The 19,426-nt window shown below is 37.1% G+C and overlaps 1 protein-coding gene across 5 annotated transcripts in view; it reads left to right on the forward strand.

Annotated features, from left to right (window-relative positions):
* Positions 1–4,130: 4,130 nt before the first annotated feature.
* Positions 4,131–19,426, forward strand: part of kcnq1.2 (potassium voltage-gated channel, KQT-like subfamily, member 1.2) — a 191,500-nt gene continuing 176,204 nt past the window's right edge. For 4 of the 5 annotated variants that reach the window (XM_022672432.2, XM_022672434.2, XM_015600831.3 and 1 more), the window contains exons 1-3: positions 4,131–4,459; positions 9,050–9,617; positions 18,559–18,649. In XM_022672432.2, coding sequence (XP_022528153.1) covers positions 9,124–9,617; positions 18,559–18,649 — 585 coding nt within the window. In that variant the 5' untranslated portion in view covers positions 4,131–4,459; positions 9,050–9,123. Of the gene's footprint in view, positions 4,460–8,999; positions 9,618–18,558; positions 18,650–19,426 lie in introns of all 5 variants that reach the window. The other variant, XM_022672433.2, reaches the window with a different exon arrangement.

The following is a 19,426-nucleotide window of genomic DNA, read 5'->3' on the forward strand; positions in this document are numbered from 1 at the left end:
GTGTGTGTGTTAGTAAGCTAGGTTAAATGTGTGTTATTATTATTATTATTATTATTATTATTATTATTATTATTATTATTAATGTATATTTCCCTTTATAATACTGTGACATGATCTGCCGTAACTCCTAAAGAAGAACACAGTAACTCCTCAGTCATTAGTAATTAGTTAACATGTTTCTCACTTTATAATACTGTGACATGATCTGCAGTAACTCCTAAAGAAGAACACAGTAACTCCTCAGTCATTAGTAATTAGTTACCATGTTTCTCACTTTATAATACTGTGGTATGATCTGCAGTAACTCCTAAAGAAGAACACAGTAACTCCTCAGTAATTAGTAATTAGTTACCATGTTTCTCACTTTATAATACTGTGGTATGATTTGCAGTAACTCCTAAAGAGGAACACAGTAACTCCTCAGTAATTAGTAATTAGTTAACATGTTTCTCACTTTATAATACTGTGGTATGATCTGCAGTAACTCCTAAAGAAGAACACAGTAACTCCTCAGTAATTAGTAATTAGTTACCATGTTTCTCACTTTATAATACTGTGGTATGATCTACAGTAACTCCTAAAGAAGAACACAGTAACCCCTCAGTAATTAGTAATGGGTTACCATGTGCTGCTGTTAACTCCTGAAAAAAGAAGTCAGGGACCCCTTATTAATTATCTATGAAGAACACAGGGACACCTAGTCCGTTATCTAACACAAATATTTATTCATTTAAACATGATTTCCTCCAGAATAAGGATGTAGGACACAGCCTACAGTAAAGCTGTATGTGAGCCATCACTTCTACTGAGCACATCTCCAGGAGGACTGAAGAAGAGCACAGGTTTAGAATAAACACCTGTAACACACTGACAGAATATTACAAAAATGGGGGTTAAGCAGACTACTGCACATTTCAGTGTGTCTAACATTTGGAAGATATTGAGCATACTAAGGTAAGTAAGGTTAATATATGATAAGTGGTGTCACTGACTTTAATATCACCACTGATAGAATAACCTGCAGCAGCAGATAAACACACTGATAGAGGCTAGCGGTCCAGCGCTGTGGAATTACCGTAATTACCCTAATAATGCGCACTAAAAACTGTGAGACTGCAAGGCTGAAGATGAACGTTTATAAGGTTGGTGCTTAAAATTAAAGCAGTGACCATTAAAACAAAATTGAGTACAGTCAGTCTTAGAGTCTTAGATGCCTTCTGGAGAACATAAATAATGTCTACTATGTAATAATATTAAGTTATAAAGTTTAAGCAGATTACAACACACTGTAGTATTTTACTATATGTTGCTAATATTTGGAAGATAATGATGATTATAAGGTAATTAATGTCACTACTACTACAAATGGTGTCACTGGCTTCAAATATGCCTTTAATATCACCACTGATCAAATAATTGTTTGTGTAGACTGATTTAGATCTATAGTTCCCCAGGTGGCATGTAAGGGTTTTCAGTAGTTAATGTTGATTTGAGCAGTAATTAATAAGTAGTTATTATAAAGAAGACATCATTAGTAAGTAGTTCTCTGAGAGATATGTAAGTCTCAGTAATTATTGTGGAGTTAATAGTGAACTACTATAATCATTAGTTCAGTACTATCTACTGAGTAATTATTCAGTACTCCCTGGTAGTTAATAGAAAATATTTAGGTGTTAATGCAGCACTATTAATTAGTTACTGCTTAGTTCCTGCTTAGTTACCTATTAACTATGGAACAGTATTATAAAGTGTTACCCATAACAACTGTACAACTACTGTGTACTGTAGTGAGCAGGGGTGGATCTAGCCATTTTGGGGCCCTAGGCAAAATATAAACAAGGGCCCCTCATTCTTGAAACACACACATGAACCAAATAACTAGAGATGGAACGATCGATCGGCAGTGTATCGGTATCGGCCGATTTTCAGCCAAAATACGGTATCGGCGATCGGCAGATATTCATCTGATTTTGGCCGATCTGATTCAGGAGTTTAGGGTTAGGCAGTTTATCAGAGCTGTGTGTGGATGGCCGGTGAAACTGCTGGTGAGCCCTGCTGTCTTTACACCAGTCACAGAGCTACAGTCCAGCCACGGGCTACAGGGCTCAGCTGAGCCAGTCTGGAGCATTTTTTTTTTTTTTTTTTACAGTTTTCTTAAGATTATCTGTGTAAAAAATAAAGGTTTTAACCCCACTAACCGGATAATACAGCTCTCTACAGTTCATCTTTCAGCCCAAGCAGCTAACAGCAGCAGTTTAGAGCAGCCGTCACGGAGTCACTGCTGGGATTACATTAAAAACAGGTAAATTAGCGCGCTGCTAACCTCAGGATGTTTATAACTACGGAGTTGAGTTACCGGGACACCACGGCTGCAAGGTTAGACTGTTGAAGGCTACTGAAGACTATTAAAGGCTATTGGAGGTTATTGAAAGGGTAATTGGGGGCAGAAATCAGTAAAGGCTGGTTAGATAAGTGATTCACGCCCTCGTCCTTTGCTGCGGTGAAACTGCGACTAGCGCTGTCACAGTGATGTTTATTAACGTCATTAAAACAAGTTTCGTCAGGTATTGTCTTATACATATTTACACACAACTTATATCTCTCCTAAAAACCGTAATTTACTAGCAGTGTAAATTACTAGTGTTTGCTTTGGCGGATGTAATTAGAGGAAACACCTCATGTGGCACATTGCTATGTCATCATATTATGGACTAGTTCAATGCAAGCAACGGAGGGGGGTATATGTGTTTGGACAATTAGTATTTAGACATTAATTCGGTATTCTACTAATATTTCTGTTGTTTTTTTTTTAAATAGAAATATGTTTTTTCTTTACTTTACATAAGTAACAAATTAACATTGTTTTGGTGTATTTACTGTAGCTGGGATGGTCAGATTTGGGGGCCCCTATGAAGGACAGATTTGGTCGAGGCCCTAGGCAAATGCCTAGGTTTGCCTAATTAAAGAACCGCCTCTGGTAGTGAGGCAGTGTGTCGCTAAGGACAAAATGTTCTTTTTTTAAGTTCTTAGCACTCCAGGTTCCATGTTTATTACACCACAATGCAAAGGAAGGCCACGGTGGCTGGCTGATGGATGTGGACATGTCCAGCATCCTAACAGTCACTGGACTCTCACCAAGCGTTACACGATCCAAAAGTTTCCACAGAGAATCTTTTTACAGGGCATAGGAAAAATCTATTTTATTTCCTCTTATGAGTGTCTAATTAACAGTCTGGGTGTTATTTTGTTGTCAGGTAACTCTAGAACAGCACCACATTAACTCAGCAGCATAATAAACATTCAGAGAAACTGTATCCTTTGGGGATGTCAAGAGTGAGAATATGCAGTTCTACTGAAAATGTGAAAAAGTAAAATGTTAAAGTGTTTTTTTGTGATGCCTTCTCTTTTGAGTACAGACAAATCTGGTGATTTTAACAAGGACTTAGTCACACTCTCTTTTAGCTTGCCAGCTTCAGTTCTGATTCTGTGTTTCTTTAAATAGATCTTTTTATTTTACATTTAAATATCCATTATTAAAATGCAAATTGTATGAGTGATTCATTTTAAAGGTAAATTGATCGGCAGTACTAATATATGATATATTTGGCTTTGCAAGAATGGTAGCAGAAACACGTTGATGATAACTTCTGTCAGAATGTTTTTCCTCTCTCCACTCAGGAATACTAGTGCTTTAAAGAAAAAAAAATTAAGGACTGATTCTTTAACAAAATGGACAAACTGATGATGTTAACCATCAATAAAAGTATTTGTTTTGGCTTGTCGTGTCTAAAAGGTAAGCTGTTGGAAGTGTATGCTGGCTCACGTTCATGCTTATTATAATGACTACTTCACATTTTTGTCCTCTGCCATCGGATGCAGCGCGTTACATTTGGCCGGAATCCCTCATAACAGAACCACATAATCGGCTTTAAATCAGCTCTTATGAGGAGAGACCACGGGCACCATGTGCTGCAAACACTGAACCGCACTCACTGCTCTGCACCCAAGACTTTTAAAGGTCAGCGTAATTAAACCAAATTAGATGTTTAATGCAGTCGAGCTGTCAGGCGCGGTGATGTGCATCAGGTGGTCACAGTCAACAACTGCCCGCATGCTGGACCTGCGCGGCACAATTTCCCACCTAAATTCCCGCAGGTCCCTCCCTCCTGCGCTGGGACTGGCTAGGATTTCCTACTACAGCTATTAACCAATCCCAACGTAGAAGTTCAGCCCTCACGAGCCAATCCTAGAGTAGGGAAGCGGTGCATGTCCGAGTACGGGTGTTAAAAAACACTCGCTTATCATCAGGTCGACCGTTACTCTGAGGGTCCGGATAACCGCCCGTCCATATTTTTTCATTCTTACTGAGAAACTGAGGATTTTCTCCCAATGGGGCAAAAAAAGCAACAGAGAACGCTGGATAAAGACGTTTGGATACACCGTGAGACTTTTTACAACGGTAAATATAATATTTTGTAGCGAAAAAGTAAATTTTATTATTTCATATGCTAATTCAGGGGATGCTGCAAAACTCATTTAAATATATCTAACAAGCTAGGTTAGGTTAGCTAGGTTAGCTATTTGGTTAAGCTGAGGAGAATCCTGAAACCTGTGTTTAAAGTCATATTTAATACCCATGTTTGTTTAAAATGTTTTTGTAAATGCCAACAAACAGTTTCTGGTGCTAACTAAAATATTTAACTAGTTAAATAATATGTATAAATATGTTTTAATGTTTAATTAAGGCTTCAATTTACTAGGTTAAGCTAGCTAACATTAGCTAGGCTAGCTTACATTAATGTAATTTAACCTAACTACCTAGTTAACTAATAATTGTTATTGTAATTTAACGTTATATGTTAAGATTTTTTTAGTTTGGTAAAATTAGTTGGATTGGGTTGGAAAACAATTTGAAGCAAAGGAAAGTGACTTACTAGCCTAGTTACACTTACAGGTTTGTCATTTTAAAACAGCAAAAAGTGAGTCGAACGTTGCACTTGTAAAAGTAGCTAAGGCTAGTTAACTAGGTTACCTAGGTTAGCTAGTTAGTATTGTGAGTTAGTTAGTTAGTTAGCTTTGCTAGTTAACTACTAACTGTTAGATGTCTAATAATACATTTCACCACAGTATCTAACTACAGAATTTCGTAAAGGACTGATATTTATTTATCTAAAATAAATGCCTCAGTTTGCCTAAAAATGTCTTAAATCACAAAGTACATTGTGCAAAACTGTTAATTTATGTTATTTCAAATACTCAATAATGGTGATATTTTTTTTACCATTTTATTATTGCCAGAGTGGCAATTTAGTTTTGAATAGTATTACATTTTTATTTTATTTAATATAATCTGCATTCTATGTTATGGAGTGGGCAATATAACAATGTTTTATCTAATAATGCTAAATTTAGGTATATGTGATGCATCTTAGCTACTTTTCTGTCTATATTGTCGATGTCACCAGGGTTTAAAAACACAGACCCACCGCCTATTTCATTACAGAGAGTGTAATTAGTTTGTTTAATTTGATGTTGAACAGTTCATTTTGAACGAGGATCGTTGTACTAGGTAGTTAAATAAAGGGAATATTTTTTTTTTACAGTTTTTAAAAATCGGTTTTCAAGATGCATTTTGTTTGGGTGTCAAAAATATTGTAATAAATATTGTGAGTATTGTGTAAATCTCTTTAAATATGGCCCCTGGCACACTAGCTAGCTATGTAGGTTCCTGAGTGTTCTGTATTTCTGCACTAGTAGAATGCTCTTTTTCAGGCTGTACTAAAATGCAGTTTTTCACCCTGTATTTTTGTATCAACGTTAGTTAAATTAATGAAAATAATTCAATAACCTGTTGGTGCTCTTTTTTGTAAAACACTGGTCCACCCAGACAGGAAAAAACAGCTGAAATAGAGTTTTGATACTTTTTTATAAGGATGAAGTGCACATAAAGCCTAGTGCACATTACTGAACTTTATGTATTAGTACTTTACAAAGGTTCAAGTTTTTCCTAAATGAAATATGCAATATTACGAAAATATTAGTGATGCACACTAATATACAGTTGTGGTCAAAAGTTTACATACACTTGTAAAAAAACATAATGTTATGGCTGTCTTGAGTTTTCAATAAGTTCTACAACTCTTATTTTTCTGTGATAGAGTGATCGGAACACATACATGTTTGTCACAAAAAACAGTCATAAAATTTGGTTCTTTCATAAATTTATTATGGGTCTGCTGAAAATGTCACCAAATCTGCTGGGTCAAAAATATACATACAGCAACAAAATTTGTCAATTTTGGTGATGTAGCGAGTTGTGTCAATCAAATTAGCTTCATGTCATGGCCTCTTCACTTCTTGTAAGTGATTCTGATTGACTACAGCTGTTGACTTCTCATGAGCCCATTTAAATAGGGCTCATTTGACCCAGTGATTAGACTCAGCTACAAAAGCTACAATGGGAAAGTCAAAGGAACTCAGTGTGGATCTGAAAAAGCGAATTATTGACTTGAACAAGTCAGGGAAGTCACTTGGAGCCATTTCAAAGCAGCTACAGGTCCCAAGAGCAACTGTGCAGACAATTATACGCAAGTATAAAGTGCATGGAACAGTTGTGTCACTGCCACGATCAGGAAGAAAACGCAAGCTATCACATGCTGCCGAGAGGAGATTGGTCAGGATGGTCAAGAGTCAACCAAGAATCACCAAGAAGCAGGTCTGCAAGGATTTGGAAGCTGATGGAACACAGGTGTCAGTCTCCACAGTCAAGCGTGTTTTACATCGCCATGGACTGAGAGGCTGCCGTGCAAGAAAGAAGCCCTTGCTCCAGAAAAGGCACCTTAAGACTCGGCTGAAGTTTGCTGCTGATCACATGGACAAAGATAAAACCTTCTGGAGGAAAGTTCTCTGGTCAGACGAAACAAAAATTGAGCTGTTTGGCCACAACACCCAGCAATATGTTTGGAGGAGAAAAGGTGAGGCCTTTAATCCCAGGAACACCATGCCTACTGTCAAGCATGGTGGTGGAAGTATTATGCTCTGGGGATGTTTTGCTGCCAGTGGAACTGGTTCTTTGCAGAAAGTAAATGGGATAATGAAGAAGCAGGATTACCTCCAAATTCTGCAGGAAAACTTAAAACCATCAGCCCGAAGGTTGGGTCTTGGGCGCAGTTGGGTGTTCCAACAAGACAATGACCCAAAACACACATCAAAAGTGGTAAAGGAATGGCTAAACCAGGCTAGAATTAAGGTTTTAGAATGGCCTTCCCAAAGTCCTGACTTAAACCCCATTGAGAACATGTGGACAGTGCTAAAGAAACGGGTTCATGCAAGAAAACCATCACATTTAGCTGAACTGCACCAATTCTGTCAAGAAGAGTGGTCAAACATTCGACCTGAAGCTTGCCAGGAGCTTGTGGATGGCTACCAAAAGCGCCTAGTTGCCGTGAAAATGGCCAAGGGACATGTAACCAAATACTAATGTTGCTGTATGTATATTTTTGACCCAGCAGATTTGGTGACATTTTCAGCAGACCCATAATAAATTTATGAAAGAACCAGATTTTATGACTGTTTTTTGTGACAAACATGTATGTGTTCCGATCACTCTATCACAGAAAAATAAGAGTTGTAGAACTTATTGAAAACTCAAGACAGCCATAACATTATGTTTTTTTACAAGTGTATGTAAACTTTTGACCACAACTGTATATATATCAGTATTGTCAGATAGTTGCTTAAAAACATTGGAAAGGTTTTTAGATTTTAACAATATTTTCACTATTTTTATTGCCATGGATATCACCAATCATATACATGATGTTGTTATTATGTACATGTGCTGTTAATGTTTTTTTTGTAATCAAGTTTTTATTGAAAGTTTTGTAGACAACATATGTAACAAACCGAGTGTAACACAAAACTGACAATGTTTTCTTATCTCTTTTAAATCCCATCCCACCCACACCCTCTAACTTTGCAAAATTTAAATTCTAATTGTGAACTTTCACAGTATTAATTTAAGACTAATAGTGATGTTTTTTTTTCTCTGGGGCAATCACCATATGGGTACACCTCATTACTCTACTTATTTTGTCATGTTATTGATACGTATTATGAAACATAAACATGGACATAAAATGAACAATTGAATTTGACTGCGTGAATAAATGTACAATTCCGAGCATCCACAGGGCTATCAGGAGCCTTCACGACCATCCAGTGTGCCCAAGCACTAATCAGAATTTGATCTGTACATCACTGGAAGCTCATTAACTCCACCTTACACAGTTCTGCATTTCTGATTGACAGACAGTGGTCACTCTTCGGCTCTTTAGGTGAATTTGGACAGCTGAGAAATCTAATCCAGATGAGGACAGTAGCGCTTATAGAGACTGTCAACACATCTGCTGTGCTGCCTGACAGCAGAGCTAGAGTTTCAGTCCTGCTCATCATGAGCGGAAGATAGATGGATGTCTTTAAGGAAAAGACTGACCTTTTAATTTAGGAAAGTTCCTCTTCCTTGCTCTTTACACAACTGATTTCTGATAAATAGATAAGGACCAGACATTGAATTAGTGGCAGAACAAAACACCAGTTACTGGCCCCAAAGCTGACAAACACTAACTTCATTGCAAATATAATTAGTGTGGTTTTGCTTGTGATCTTTGTGTTGATTACTAGCATCACCAGTGTTGAGCAACTGAATGGATCTTGCAAGATGATGATGTGTCACTTGGACACCTCAGATGTTGTCCTGTAATCCCCTATTTATCCTCATGAAATATTAATATTAAGAGTAAATTCTGTGTGTGTGGGTTTTCTCATGCTCCTTATTTACATTTACTAAAATACCGAGCACAGAGTTTGTTAACTAACATGTGTGTAAAACTGCTGATCTAGGTCCAGCTTCACCTTGTTCACACATTCTAAGAGAAGGCATATTACATATAGCCACATTTTGAAATGTTTGGCATTGCTTTTTATTTATGTCTCCACAGAGACTTTAATGACCAGTCCTATAATCTCTTGTGGTCTTTCGAACCAACAGTGACATCTCAGTCTCCCTCTGAACTGCCTGGTTATAACCATAAACCATAACCAACCCAAGGAACAATCTCCACCATGGGAGAGAGACGAGGGCGTCCAATCCCTCTTCTGTGTCGGTCCCGGCGTTTTGGCTGGTCCGGTAGCTGTGACAGCGGCGGGCTGAAAAGTTCTGACCCAAATGGTCACACATTTACAGGCCGAAGCTCCGAATACAGCCTAGAGGAGGCAGCAGCATCCCTGGAGAAGCCGCCAGTGGACAGCACATGCTACTCTCCTGTTTCAGTGGAACTGGAGCCTGTGGTGAATAATGGATCAGGCGTCCCGGGCCCTCCGGGTGGACTCACAAAAGAAGCAACGGTGCACAGACAGTACGGCCAGCCGCACTCCTGCTCCTCCCTCTCCCTGTCCAGCGGCGCGGTCAGCGGAGAGCCAGCGCGTGGGCTGCCCTGCCCCGCTCCCTCTCACTTCACACACAGCCCCTACCACGCCAAGACTAGCATGCAGGGTGATGTCTACAACTTCCTAGAGAGACCTGCAGGCCTGAAATGCTTCCTTTACCACTTTCTAGTGTGAGTACATTCTCCCATATTGCTCTTGTTATCTAAAACATAGACATGACCAGTTACTTTTTTCTTTGAATGTGATTTTATTAATGTTGGTTAATTAATGAGTTAATGTTAGGTGCAACACTTCACTTTTTTGGTTTATGGTTTGTCATGAGACATCTTTAAAAATCAGGGACAGTTTCTAATTGTAGACTGTATTTTTCCTTTCAATGGAAAATCTCTATTCAAAATAATTTGCAGTCCAGGAAAACTAGGCCTAAATCCCTGCCGGAGAAATTAGTTTTTAAGTTGCTACATTGTGAAATGAGTAATATTCAGAATAGACAATAAACATATTCTGTCCACATAGCTATATACACTGTTTCCAGTAAGGTATGACTTCAGCCTACAGTCACATAGTAACTGACCTCTTCTATTCTTTGATTAAGTGATGTATTGAAAATCATGAATTCTGTCTCACAAATCTACCTTTATCTAATCTTAACAGACCCTTGTCAATGAATTTGTTAACAAAGTTGTGGGTAGGCCTTTCGTCTACATTCAATTTCTCTTATGAAATTATATTAAATTACTAAATTAAACTACTTAATTGCTCATTTGAACCCTTCATATATTTTTCCCCCAGCATTTTCCTACAGTGTGCATGTTTTGCTAAAGTGGCCAAAGCCATTGTACCAGCAATGAGGTAATTACAGTTAATGTGGCCTGGTGTAAAGAATATGCATCAGTTCTCAGTAACTAAAGAAGCATCTCCGTTAGCTACAGGTATCTCTGTGTGTCTAAGACTATGCAAAAGCGGGTCAGTGTGATCTTGATAGCCCTGTCTCCAAGTGTGGGTGACTGCACTCTAGAGTCAGTGGTCATGCATGAAACATGCATGGCGTATTTCCAGTCAGGCCTGGGAAAGTTAAACGCTTTTGATCTAAAGCAGTTCTTATCAAACATAAACATTTATTAACTGTATTCACTTCTCTTAAATCTTCATCTGATCCAATTGTATCATTTTATTATTTTGCACAGTGTGAAATATGTGTAAGAGTTTCTGTTAATTTTCACTGTTTTAATAGTTTTAGTCATTTCCTTGATGATTGATAACCTGTAATTTTCTAATTGGGTTCAAATGAGTGAAGAAAGTAGACAGACCTGTGTAATAAAAGCATGCTTATCCTCTCAGAGTTATTAGAATCGATTGGTGAAAGACTGGTTTTCTGTACTATTCCATTTCGTTGTTCAGTTATGGAAAACAAATGACCCTGTGCCCTCTGTCCTGGGCGGTGTATGTGCATGTTTGTTTGACATGGCAGTCTGATAACCTTCCTTGTCTCTGTAACTGAACCTCAAGAGCAGCAGCACATTCAAGAGAACCTGATATCAGCCTTTTACAAAATTAAACCCCCCTGATTGATGCTCTGCACTGCTCCTTTAACTAACTCTTACTTGCCGATGGTTATCGATGCCAGGCCTTTTTCTCCGCTTAGTGTTCAGCTGCCAGGATTGAAGTGGGTCCATAAAGGCCTCAACTTATCATTCTAGACAGCCTAATGACTTGTCTGTGTGTTTGTATGGCTTTTGGGTGCATTCTTTTGTGTCTGAGCCCCAGGCTTTTCCCTCAGCTCCTCACATTCATAGTCAACTAGGTGCAAAGATGCTCCTTGACACAACCAATAGAGATGATTACTATTAGTCTTGTAACTGTAGATTTATTTTTTTCTTTATTCCTGTCCTCTTTCTTCTAACTGACCTTCACTTAAAGCCCTTGTCTACTGAATTTAATGATTCTTTTTAACCATCATCTTCAGAGTTTTTTGTATCTTTTTTTCTGTAGTTTTCTTCTGTTGGATTTAGGATGGGTGGAACTAAATGTGACAGATCAGATCAGATCAGCCAGAGAAGCAATTAGGCCAATCACTATGTTTATGGCACCTTCTTAGATGAAGAGAAGTAGAGAGGTAGATGAAGAGAAGTACAGCATTCAGCTTCTCAAGGCTTCGAACATGGTGCAGCAAGGTCATCTAACTGGCTTTCCCCAGCAACCAGTGTGAAGTTAAAATATACCAACACCTGTGTTATTGAATGTAAGTTTGCCAGTCTTTACATTTTAAGCCATCAGTGTTAGTTTAAGATCTGTTCCTAAAGGGAGCATATTATACCTCTTTTCACATAAGTTAGAATAGGTCTATGGGGTTTATTTGCACAAAATCACTTTCACATAAAGATGACTCACCAGCTCCATACTTGCCAGTTTCAGTCTATTTTCAAATGGGCTGTTTAAGAGCTCTGTCACTTTTATGCAAATAAGCCATTGCTGGCGATGTGTGCATGCAATGTCACTTAAGGCAATTAAATCAAACATGTCATGTTGCAATGTTTTAATTCTTGACACAAGAAGTAGATACACAGCGTTATGTGACAGGCTGTGACAGGCTGCTGCTGCCTGAGAAGCGCAAGGGGGAGTGGGAACATGTGACATCACAATAAGGAAACCATCCAAACAGCTCATTGAAGCATATGATTTCTGAAACCAAAATCTTTTAACTGACACTGACTGGAGTGATTATAGGGGCAGACAAGACCCACATGGAAATATGTAAAGCATATAAATTGAGTTTTGCATAATTTGCTCCGTTTAACATACACTCATTTGATGTCTTGCAGTATGTGCTCAAAGTGTTCCCATTTATCAATAACTTCATTGCATTTTTAACACTCTAAATGAACAGTGCCACACCAGCAAAATTCCTTAAGGCTGTATGTTAAACACTTGGTAAACTTCATGTGGTTTAATTATTTGAAATTCTATATCACTTTTTTTCATCAGAATACTTAAATTTTCCTCTTGTCCTTATTGTTATACATCCAAGTAGAAAGTTAAGCTGTGTCCAGCACAGCTTTACTACTTGATTTCTGTCTGTTTGTATCATAGTGAGTTCATTACACAGACAGAAAGCTTGTAGTAAGCCGTTGCTGTTGGCATGTGTTTTTTTGATGTAACACAAGGATGTAGTATCCAAAAATACTTTAGCATTGTTCTTACCCTCTTATATAAGATTTGTTCCTTTAGAGAAAGACTGTGCACAGATGTGTGCGCACACATCCACTCCCTTCTTCTTCTAGACACATTCGGCTTGTCTAGTTAAGTAACTAGTGTTGTAGTGACAAACACATGGGTTACAGTTGGGAATGGGGGAATACAAGTTGTGCATATCATCTAAAATGTCATATTATCTTCTCTTAAATGTTTTGACACGAAATTAACTTCATATAAAGCTGCACCGGTAACAACTCTGAAATGGTGCTGGCTGGCTTCATGTGTTGAGAAAGCATTAGTGTTGGGGACATTACTAGTGATAGGGGAGTTCATTTTAACGAAGATTGAGTAACTATTCTTTCACATCATGTGGGTAATGGGGTAAAATTTTAAATAAATGAAAAAAAAAAACAAAAAAAACAAACGCCAACCTATTACTTTTTAATGTTAATAAATGTGGATACAGTTGGATGGACAAGTGACTGACTGACCTTCACTTAGTAGAAGTCATTTGGGGAGTGTTTACAGGTTCTATTTCTGCTTTGACACTTAACTAAAGTGTCTGAAATGAGCAGAGTCTTTAAGTTCTCTCCTTTCCACTTGTACATGCTGGATTGGATCACCATCAATAAGTTAGTTGCAGGTTACAGTGCTGAGACTCAGACTGATAGAGGAAAATGGTTAAACCCACACTTAAGTTAAGTTGTTCTTCTGACTTACTATAGAAATTGTGCAATTGTGCATAGTAGAAAGGGAATATACAGTTCTGTCTGATTGAGTGTATAAAATGGGTTTTCTGATGATCTGTAAATAAATTGTCTTTTACAGATGACCAAATGTTTATGTCCCATAATATCACTGTAGAGTTACATAAGTTGGCTCTTAGCTGTGTAATGAAAAATAAGCTGCAGAGAGCATGACTCCATTATCAACCGGAGATATAGACAGCCTTTTTGATGCATACAGATCTGAATGTGGTGTCAAATAGGCTGTGGCTTTGAAGGCCTCAGCTGCTCTGCAGTGTTTATAGAGTCGACAAAACTGTGTTTATTAAACTGACCAGAATCTCAAACAAGTAACAAAGCCAGCAGTAATGTACTAGGTTCCACTTTTGGGGTGTGGTGTTGGGTCAGGTATGCACGCTTAACATTTTTTAAAATAATATTGCTCTTACAGACAAAAATCGTATTACACAAATGTTTTACACAAGTGAGCCGGGTGGGAAAAAGTGATTACAGGTTATGAACACAAGTTTTAAAACACTTATTTTATTCGATTACATTGTACGCATTTGAACCAGAGGTATTTCTGAAACATTAACATTTAAATTAACTAAAAATCAGACAGAAAACCTTAAAACAAGTTAAAACGTATTAAAACCACACATCGTTTTTTCATTCATTTTAAAATGTCTTGTTGTGGTCTCTAGTATGAATGAATGCCATGTGAGACGTTTTTTTTGTGAAAAAAGTGCCCATGAATATTTATACATCGCCTCTGATTGGCTAACAGCACTGCAGCAGAGAACACCTACCTGCCTTCCCCCCACAGTCAGTTTTACTGCTCTAAAACTCAAAGGACAAAAAAAAGTATAGAGTGCTAGGAAAAGTTAACCCTTAAACTTCACGTAACGTCAGATTCGAGAGGCCCAGTGATCGAGAAAGGTTATCAATGCCGCTGTCCAAGTGCAAGTAGAGACTGCGTGAATAACCCCCTCCCTATGGCCGTGACACCACTATCTGCTGCCTTGTCAAACCGTGCTTCCCTAGTGTTTATTCAAGTTCTTGGTAAAACGCAGAGTCAACCGGAAATACGATTTAAATCTACAGTTACTTACACAAGATAGCTAATGCTAACTAGCTCTTTAAACAGAGCTGTAAGCTCCACGTTAGCTATAGCTCTTAATTTGACCGCTGCTGCACTGAATGTCTAAAATGTCACATCTCACACCAGCCATAAGTGGGGATGTCGCGATCCAGTCCCAATTTACCACTGTCACTAGTACATTTCAGATAAAAAGACCTAGAACCTCAGATATCATGTTATAATATAAATAATATAAATGGTATCAAGCCTAAAAAAGAAAAACCCAGTCCATTAAAATATGCCCAGATCGGCTTTGATCCACTGACTTGGATTGGGTCAACCCCAACCACAAAGATGGATGATGCAAATAAATGACGCAAGCATGTAATTATAGCTTCAGTGTCATGTAGGCCTTGTGTGAGAGAAGTTATGGTATATATAATCTATAATGCACCATGTGTAATCATGAATGATATCACACTCTGGTACATTATTTGTCAAAAACGTTTTGGCAGCATCTTTCACAGCATGACATGCAGTGAACTTTTAAGACCTCCGTTATCTAACTGATTTTAGCAGGTTTTAAAACATTTTTAGGGAGTTGAGATCATGACAGTAATGGAGCCCATTATTAAAAAGCTCTCTTTGGAGCCAAATGAAGTATTGGGTTTTAGTGCAGTAAGTTTGGCTTTAGATACAGATGGGGCAGCAGCGGATCAGCTTGTTAAGGCTTCATGCCAGGAAATGGAGCCGGACAAGGACAACTTTGGTTCCATGGTGTAGATCTTGTGATCTGAATCTGGGGAATCGGATTCTGTTTTTGCTGAAGTGTCTTTCTAGTGACCGTTTCAGCTACAAGGTTACTTTGACATTACAGCCTTCAGTGAAGTTACATGTGCCCAGGTGCTAGACAGCGTATATATAAAGTCCTCTTCTTCTATGAATTCTATGTATTTCTAGATGGTGATGCCACTGTTGTCATGAAGTGTGGTCCTGGGGCGGCTCGCGGTGACCAGTGCTGATAATGCTGGATAAATCACCAGCTGTTTTGTTTTAATCAGGTCTCTTCAGTTTGTCCTTCCAAACCAGACTCTCTCACTGAGATGACCTTGTTTGACCCATGCATTGCCACACCCCCTGGGATGCTTCCACACAACGGGAGGTTGATTAAAAATGGTTTTGAGGTGAATGTTATTGTCTTTGGCTGGGCATATCGTTGAGCTTATTTTGAAAGTTCAGAGTATTTGTCCACAGGGGTCCTGAGAACGTGTGGTTCTGTGATATGAACACAGACCGAGCACCAAAGCAAAATGTGGAGGACTAATAATACTGTCAGTCAGGGTTTATCCAGTCGTACAGGGACATAAGAGAGACAACCAAACCAGACCTTTCATTAGTTATTTATTCCTTCTTTCTGTTTATCATGCAGAAAAACAAGCCTGTTTTTTATTACTGCATGCCTACATATATTAAGTTAATGTGTGCCTATATTTCAAAATAAGCCTAGCGAAGGCCTCCTTTTCTTATTTATATTTGTCATTCTGCTGTATTAAAGCATTGTACCTGTTTTTCCATTCTTAGCTCAAGCGCAGAAATGACCCAAATATTATCTAAAGCCTCTAACCCCTATTTCTCTGGTTTTTAAATGAAAACAAGATTAAAAGCTTATTTTAATTTCATTTGTATGGCTCCAGGACATTTTCATATTTTATCCAGATGTTGCTTATTGAAAGCATTAAAACAAGTTTCAGTGACAAAATTTACCATAGAATGTTCAGCCAGAAAAGCAAGGAATATCCATCTTATGAAACATCATTAAGGTGGCCTATATTTTTAAAAGCATAAATGAGAGCTTATCCAAAAATTGAAAAAATATGGGAGTAGTGTGAGAAGGCATTGGTGCATACAGTGTATCCTCCATCATTTTGGAAAATACAGCTGTTGATGTTGCAACATCTCAACACATCTGGTCATTTTGAAGGGGATTAACAAGGATTATTTTTCATATTAAATGTAGCATCATTTCCCTCTCTCTTTTTTCCATGAGCAGATATCGCTAGAGAGTGTTTAGCATTTAATGTGTAAGCTTGCTGTATATAAGCACTGCATAAACCAAGGTTTTACACAATACCTGATCATTCCTTTCCCATTAAAAACATTAAAGAGAAACATTTTTTTCATTTAGCACATGAAAATTCAAGGGATTTCAGATTAAACAATATAGCATGCTTTGTCCTTTTATGTAGACCTTGAATTTCAGCTCTGTATAGTAAAACGTGTCTGACGCAATGGTAGTTCAGCAAGTTGTCCGTGTTTCATAATGAATGCCTATTTATTATTTTTTAACAATATTATTGTTAATTGACTGTCACAATTACTGTTTTTGTTTGGACGATATAGTGTTCTAGAATAATTGAATAATAAACAATAGTATTTTTATGTTGACACATTTTATGCCAATTATAGAATGATAATTTGAAAACATAATAATTTGATTACACCCTTTTAAAGACCAGTGAACTTAAACAAAAATATGTAATATGTATGTATTATGAATATTCAGACATTAAATGTACAGTTGTATCCTATATCGTATATGTATGAAAACAATTATTAATGTTTAATAATGTAGTACTGTAGTAATGATATTTCAAATTATAATAAAATAATGATACTTTTAGAGGGACAAAAACCTTTCATGTTACATATTTACCAATACATAAAGTAATTACTGTGTCAGGTCTAATAATAATGGTAATACTGCTACTACTACTACTACTACTACTAATAATAATAATAATATATCTTTTATAATAATCCTTTTGATCTCTGGGTTTAGCATGGACATTTTTTAAGAATCTACTGCTATTGTTTTCATCTACTCCACAAGAATAAATGTTGTGTGTTGTAAAATCTTAAAATTTTGTGATATAATAATTTTACTATTACCATTTTACCAGCTCTAGTTGCATGAGAGTAGGTCATCTGACCTAACTACTGCAGAATTCCAGTAGTAAGACCATAAGGAACACATCTCTCTGTTTTTTCCTCTTTGTAGTTTTTCCTTTCAGTAGTGAGAAGAGTGTTTTGAGAAACATGCAAATACAAATTTGCCTGTGTGTGTGTGTCTCTGTGTAACTGTGTCTGTGTGTGAATAATCCCTGAAAATGTAACACATTCCTCTCCCGTCTGGTGGGGAAATCCTTGATGTTGCTTTGCAGTTTCTGAGGATGTTGCGGCTATGAGAGCCTAAGCTTAAGAGAGGAGGCTCAACAAGGGATTAGTATTAAATGCATAAATTGAATGTCATACACGTCAGTGAAAGCATATATAATATTGTGAAAAACACATTCTATGTATTCTGTCGACCTAAGTTATTGTTACCAGTATGTTGTTATTTTAACATATTGTTTTACTTTTTCCTTCCGCACACACGCACACACACGCACACACACGCACACACACACACACACACACACACACACACACACACACACACACACACACACACACACAGATATACAAGTGATGAAAAATATTGACTGTATTGTATAGTTCGGTGATGTATATTGTAATATGTCAAGAATACAAGAAATTTTACCAGTCAGTGGTCATCATAATGATATTAATATGCATAAATTGGAGTACAGTAAATTATATTGGGTAGATATGTTTTGGAATATGAAAAAAGTATGTATTTTTCTTTTGTGTCAAACAAATTGTGACATGATGTGTATGATTTAATTTGTCTAATGTGCACATCCTTCAATGTGACTACTATGCATGTGTCCATTGCAGTGCTGGTTCTGAAACTAATGCACACAGTCATACATACCTTTTTTGGTATAAGTCTTCCGATTTCTTAAATAAACAACAGTTCTGACATTCAGTCAGTCAGTGCAACTAGATATCAGTGATGATGATGATATGCTGCAGTATCAGTACATCTTTAGCATGACAAAAAACAAAATGGCTAACATCATCCTCGGCAGTTCCCATCGTACACTGAGTAGGTGGCTGTTAAACACAGATTAAATCACAGAAATGGATGTTAGCTGAGCAAGAATGAGGATTCTTATTATTGTTGTATTTTCCTTTTTTCGATTTTAGGTTCCTTATGGTATTAGTATGTCTGATCTTCAGTGTACTTTCCACCATCGAGCAGTATGCAGATTTTGCCACTGGAACACTATTTTGGATGGTAAGTTTATTTTATTATCTTATTATAAATAACAGATGACATATATTTCAATTTGAACATTGTACACATAAAGGCATTTCCCAAAGCAGTGCGTAAAAAGAAGATTGAGAACTTACTAAATTGCATTATCAGAATGCAGTAGTAAAGTTGTCCACTTGATGGAGCTAGTACACCTTTCTAGGGTAGACAGGCTCATATATAAAATGCTTTTTATTCTTTGGCCTCAGGAGATCTGATTTCCACCAACTACAAACAATATCAGTGCTTTTTACTGTGATGTGATGTTTATCTAAAATGAAATAATCAAACATTTGTAATTTATAATTATCATTATAATCAATTCTCATTAAAGTATAGTATTATCAATTTTCATTATAGTATTTAGGAAAGGTATGTGTTATGTGACATAAATTATACTAATTATCCATGTTCAATCCATGTTCAATCCATGTTCTTGTCCATAGTCGGATGGACTTTTATTAGTCTTGTGGATGCACACACACACAAACACACAGTGTATATACATACATATATAGTGTAGAGTTTAGATTCTCTGACCGAGCCAGAGCCTAACCCGATGGCCAACCCAAACTCAGGTCGGATCGTGCCAAGATTTCCCACCAGTCTCGGGCTCAAAAAAAATAATAAAAATAAATAAAAAATAAAACGTGGTGACGTAGGCATAGGTTTTTTAATGCAATTTTTTGTTTTATATAATTCTATGGCATCATAATCACAATATAGCAAAGTAAGTAATCACACTGTGATTGTGAGTTA

The sequence above is a fragment of the Astyanax mexicanus genome, chromosome 2, assembly GCF_023375975.1.
Source record: "Astyanax mexicanus isolate ESR-SI-001 chromosome 2, AstMex3_surface, whole genome shotgun sequence".
Lineage (NCBI taxonomy): Eukaryota > Metazoa > Chordata > Actinopteri > Characiformes > Acestrorhamphidae > Astyanax > Astyanax mexicanus.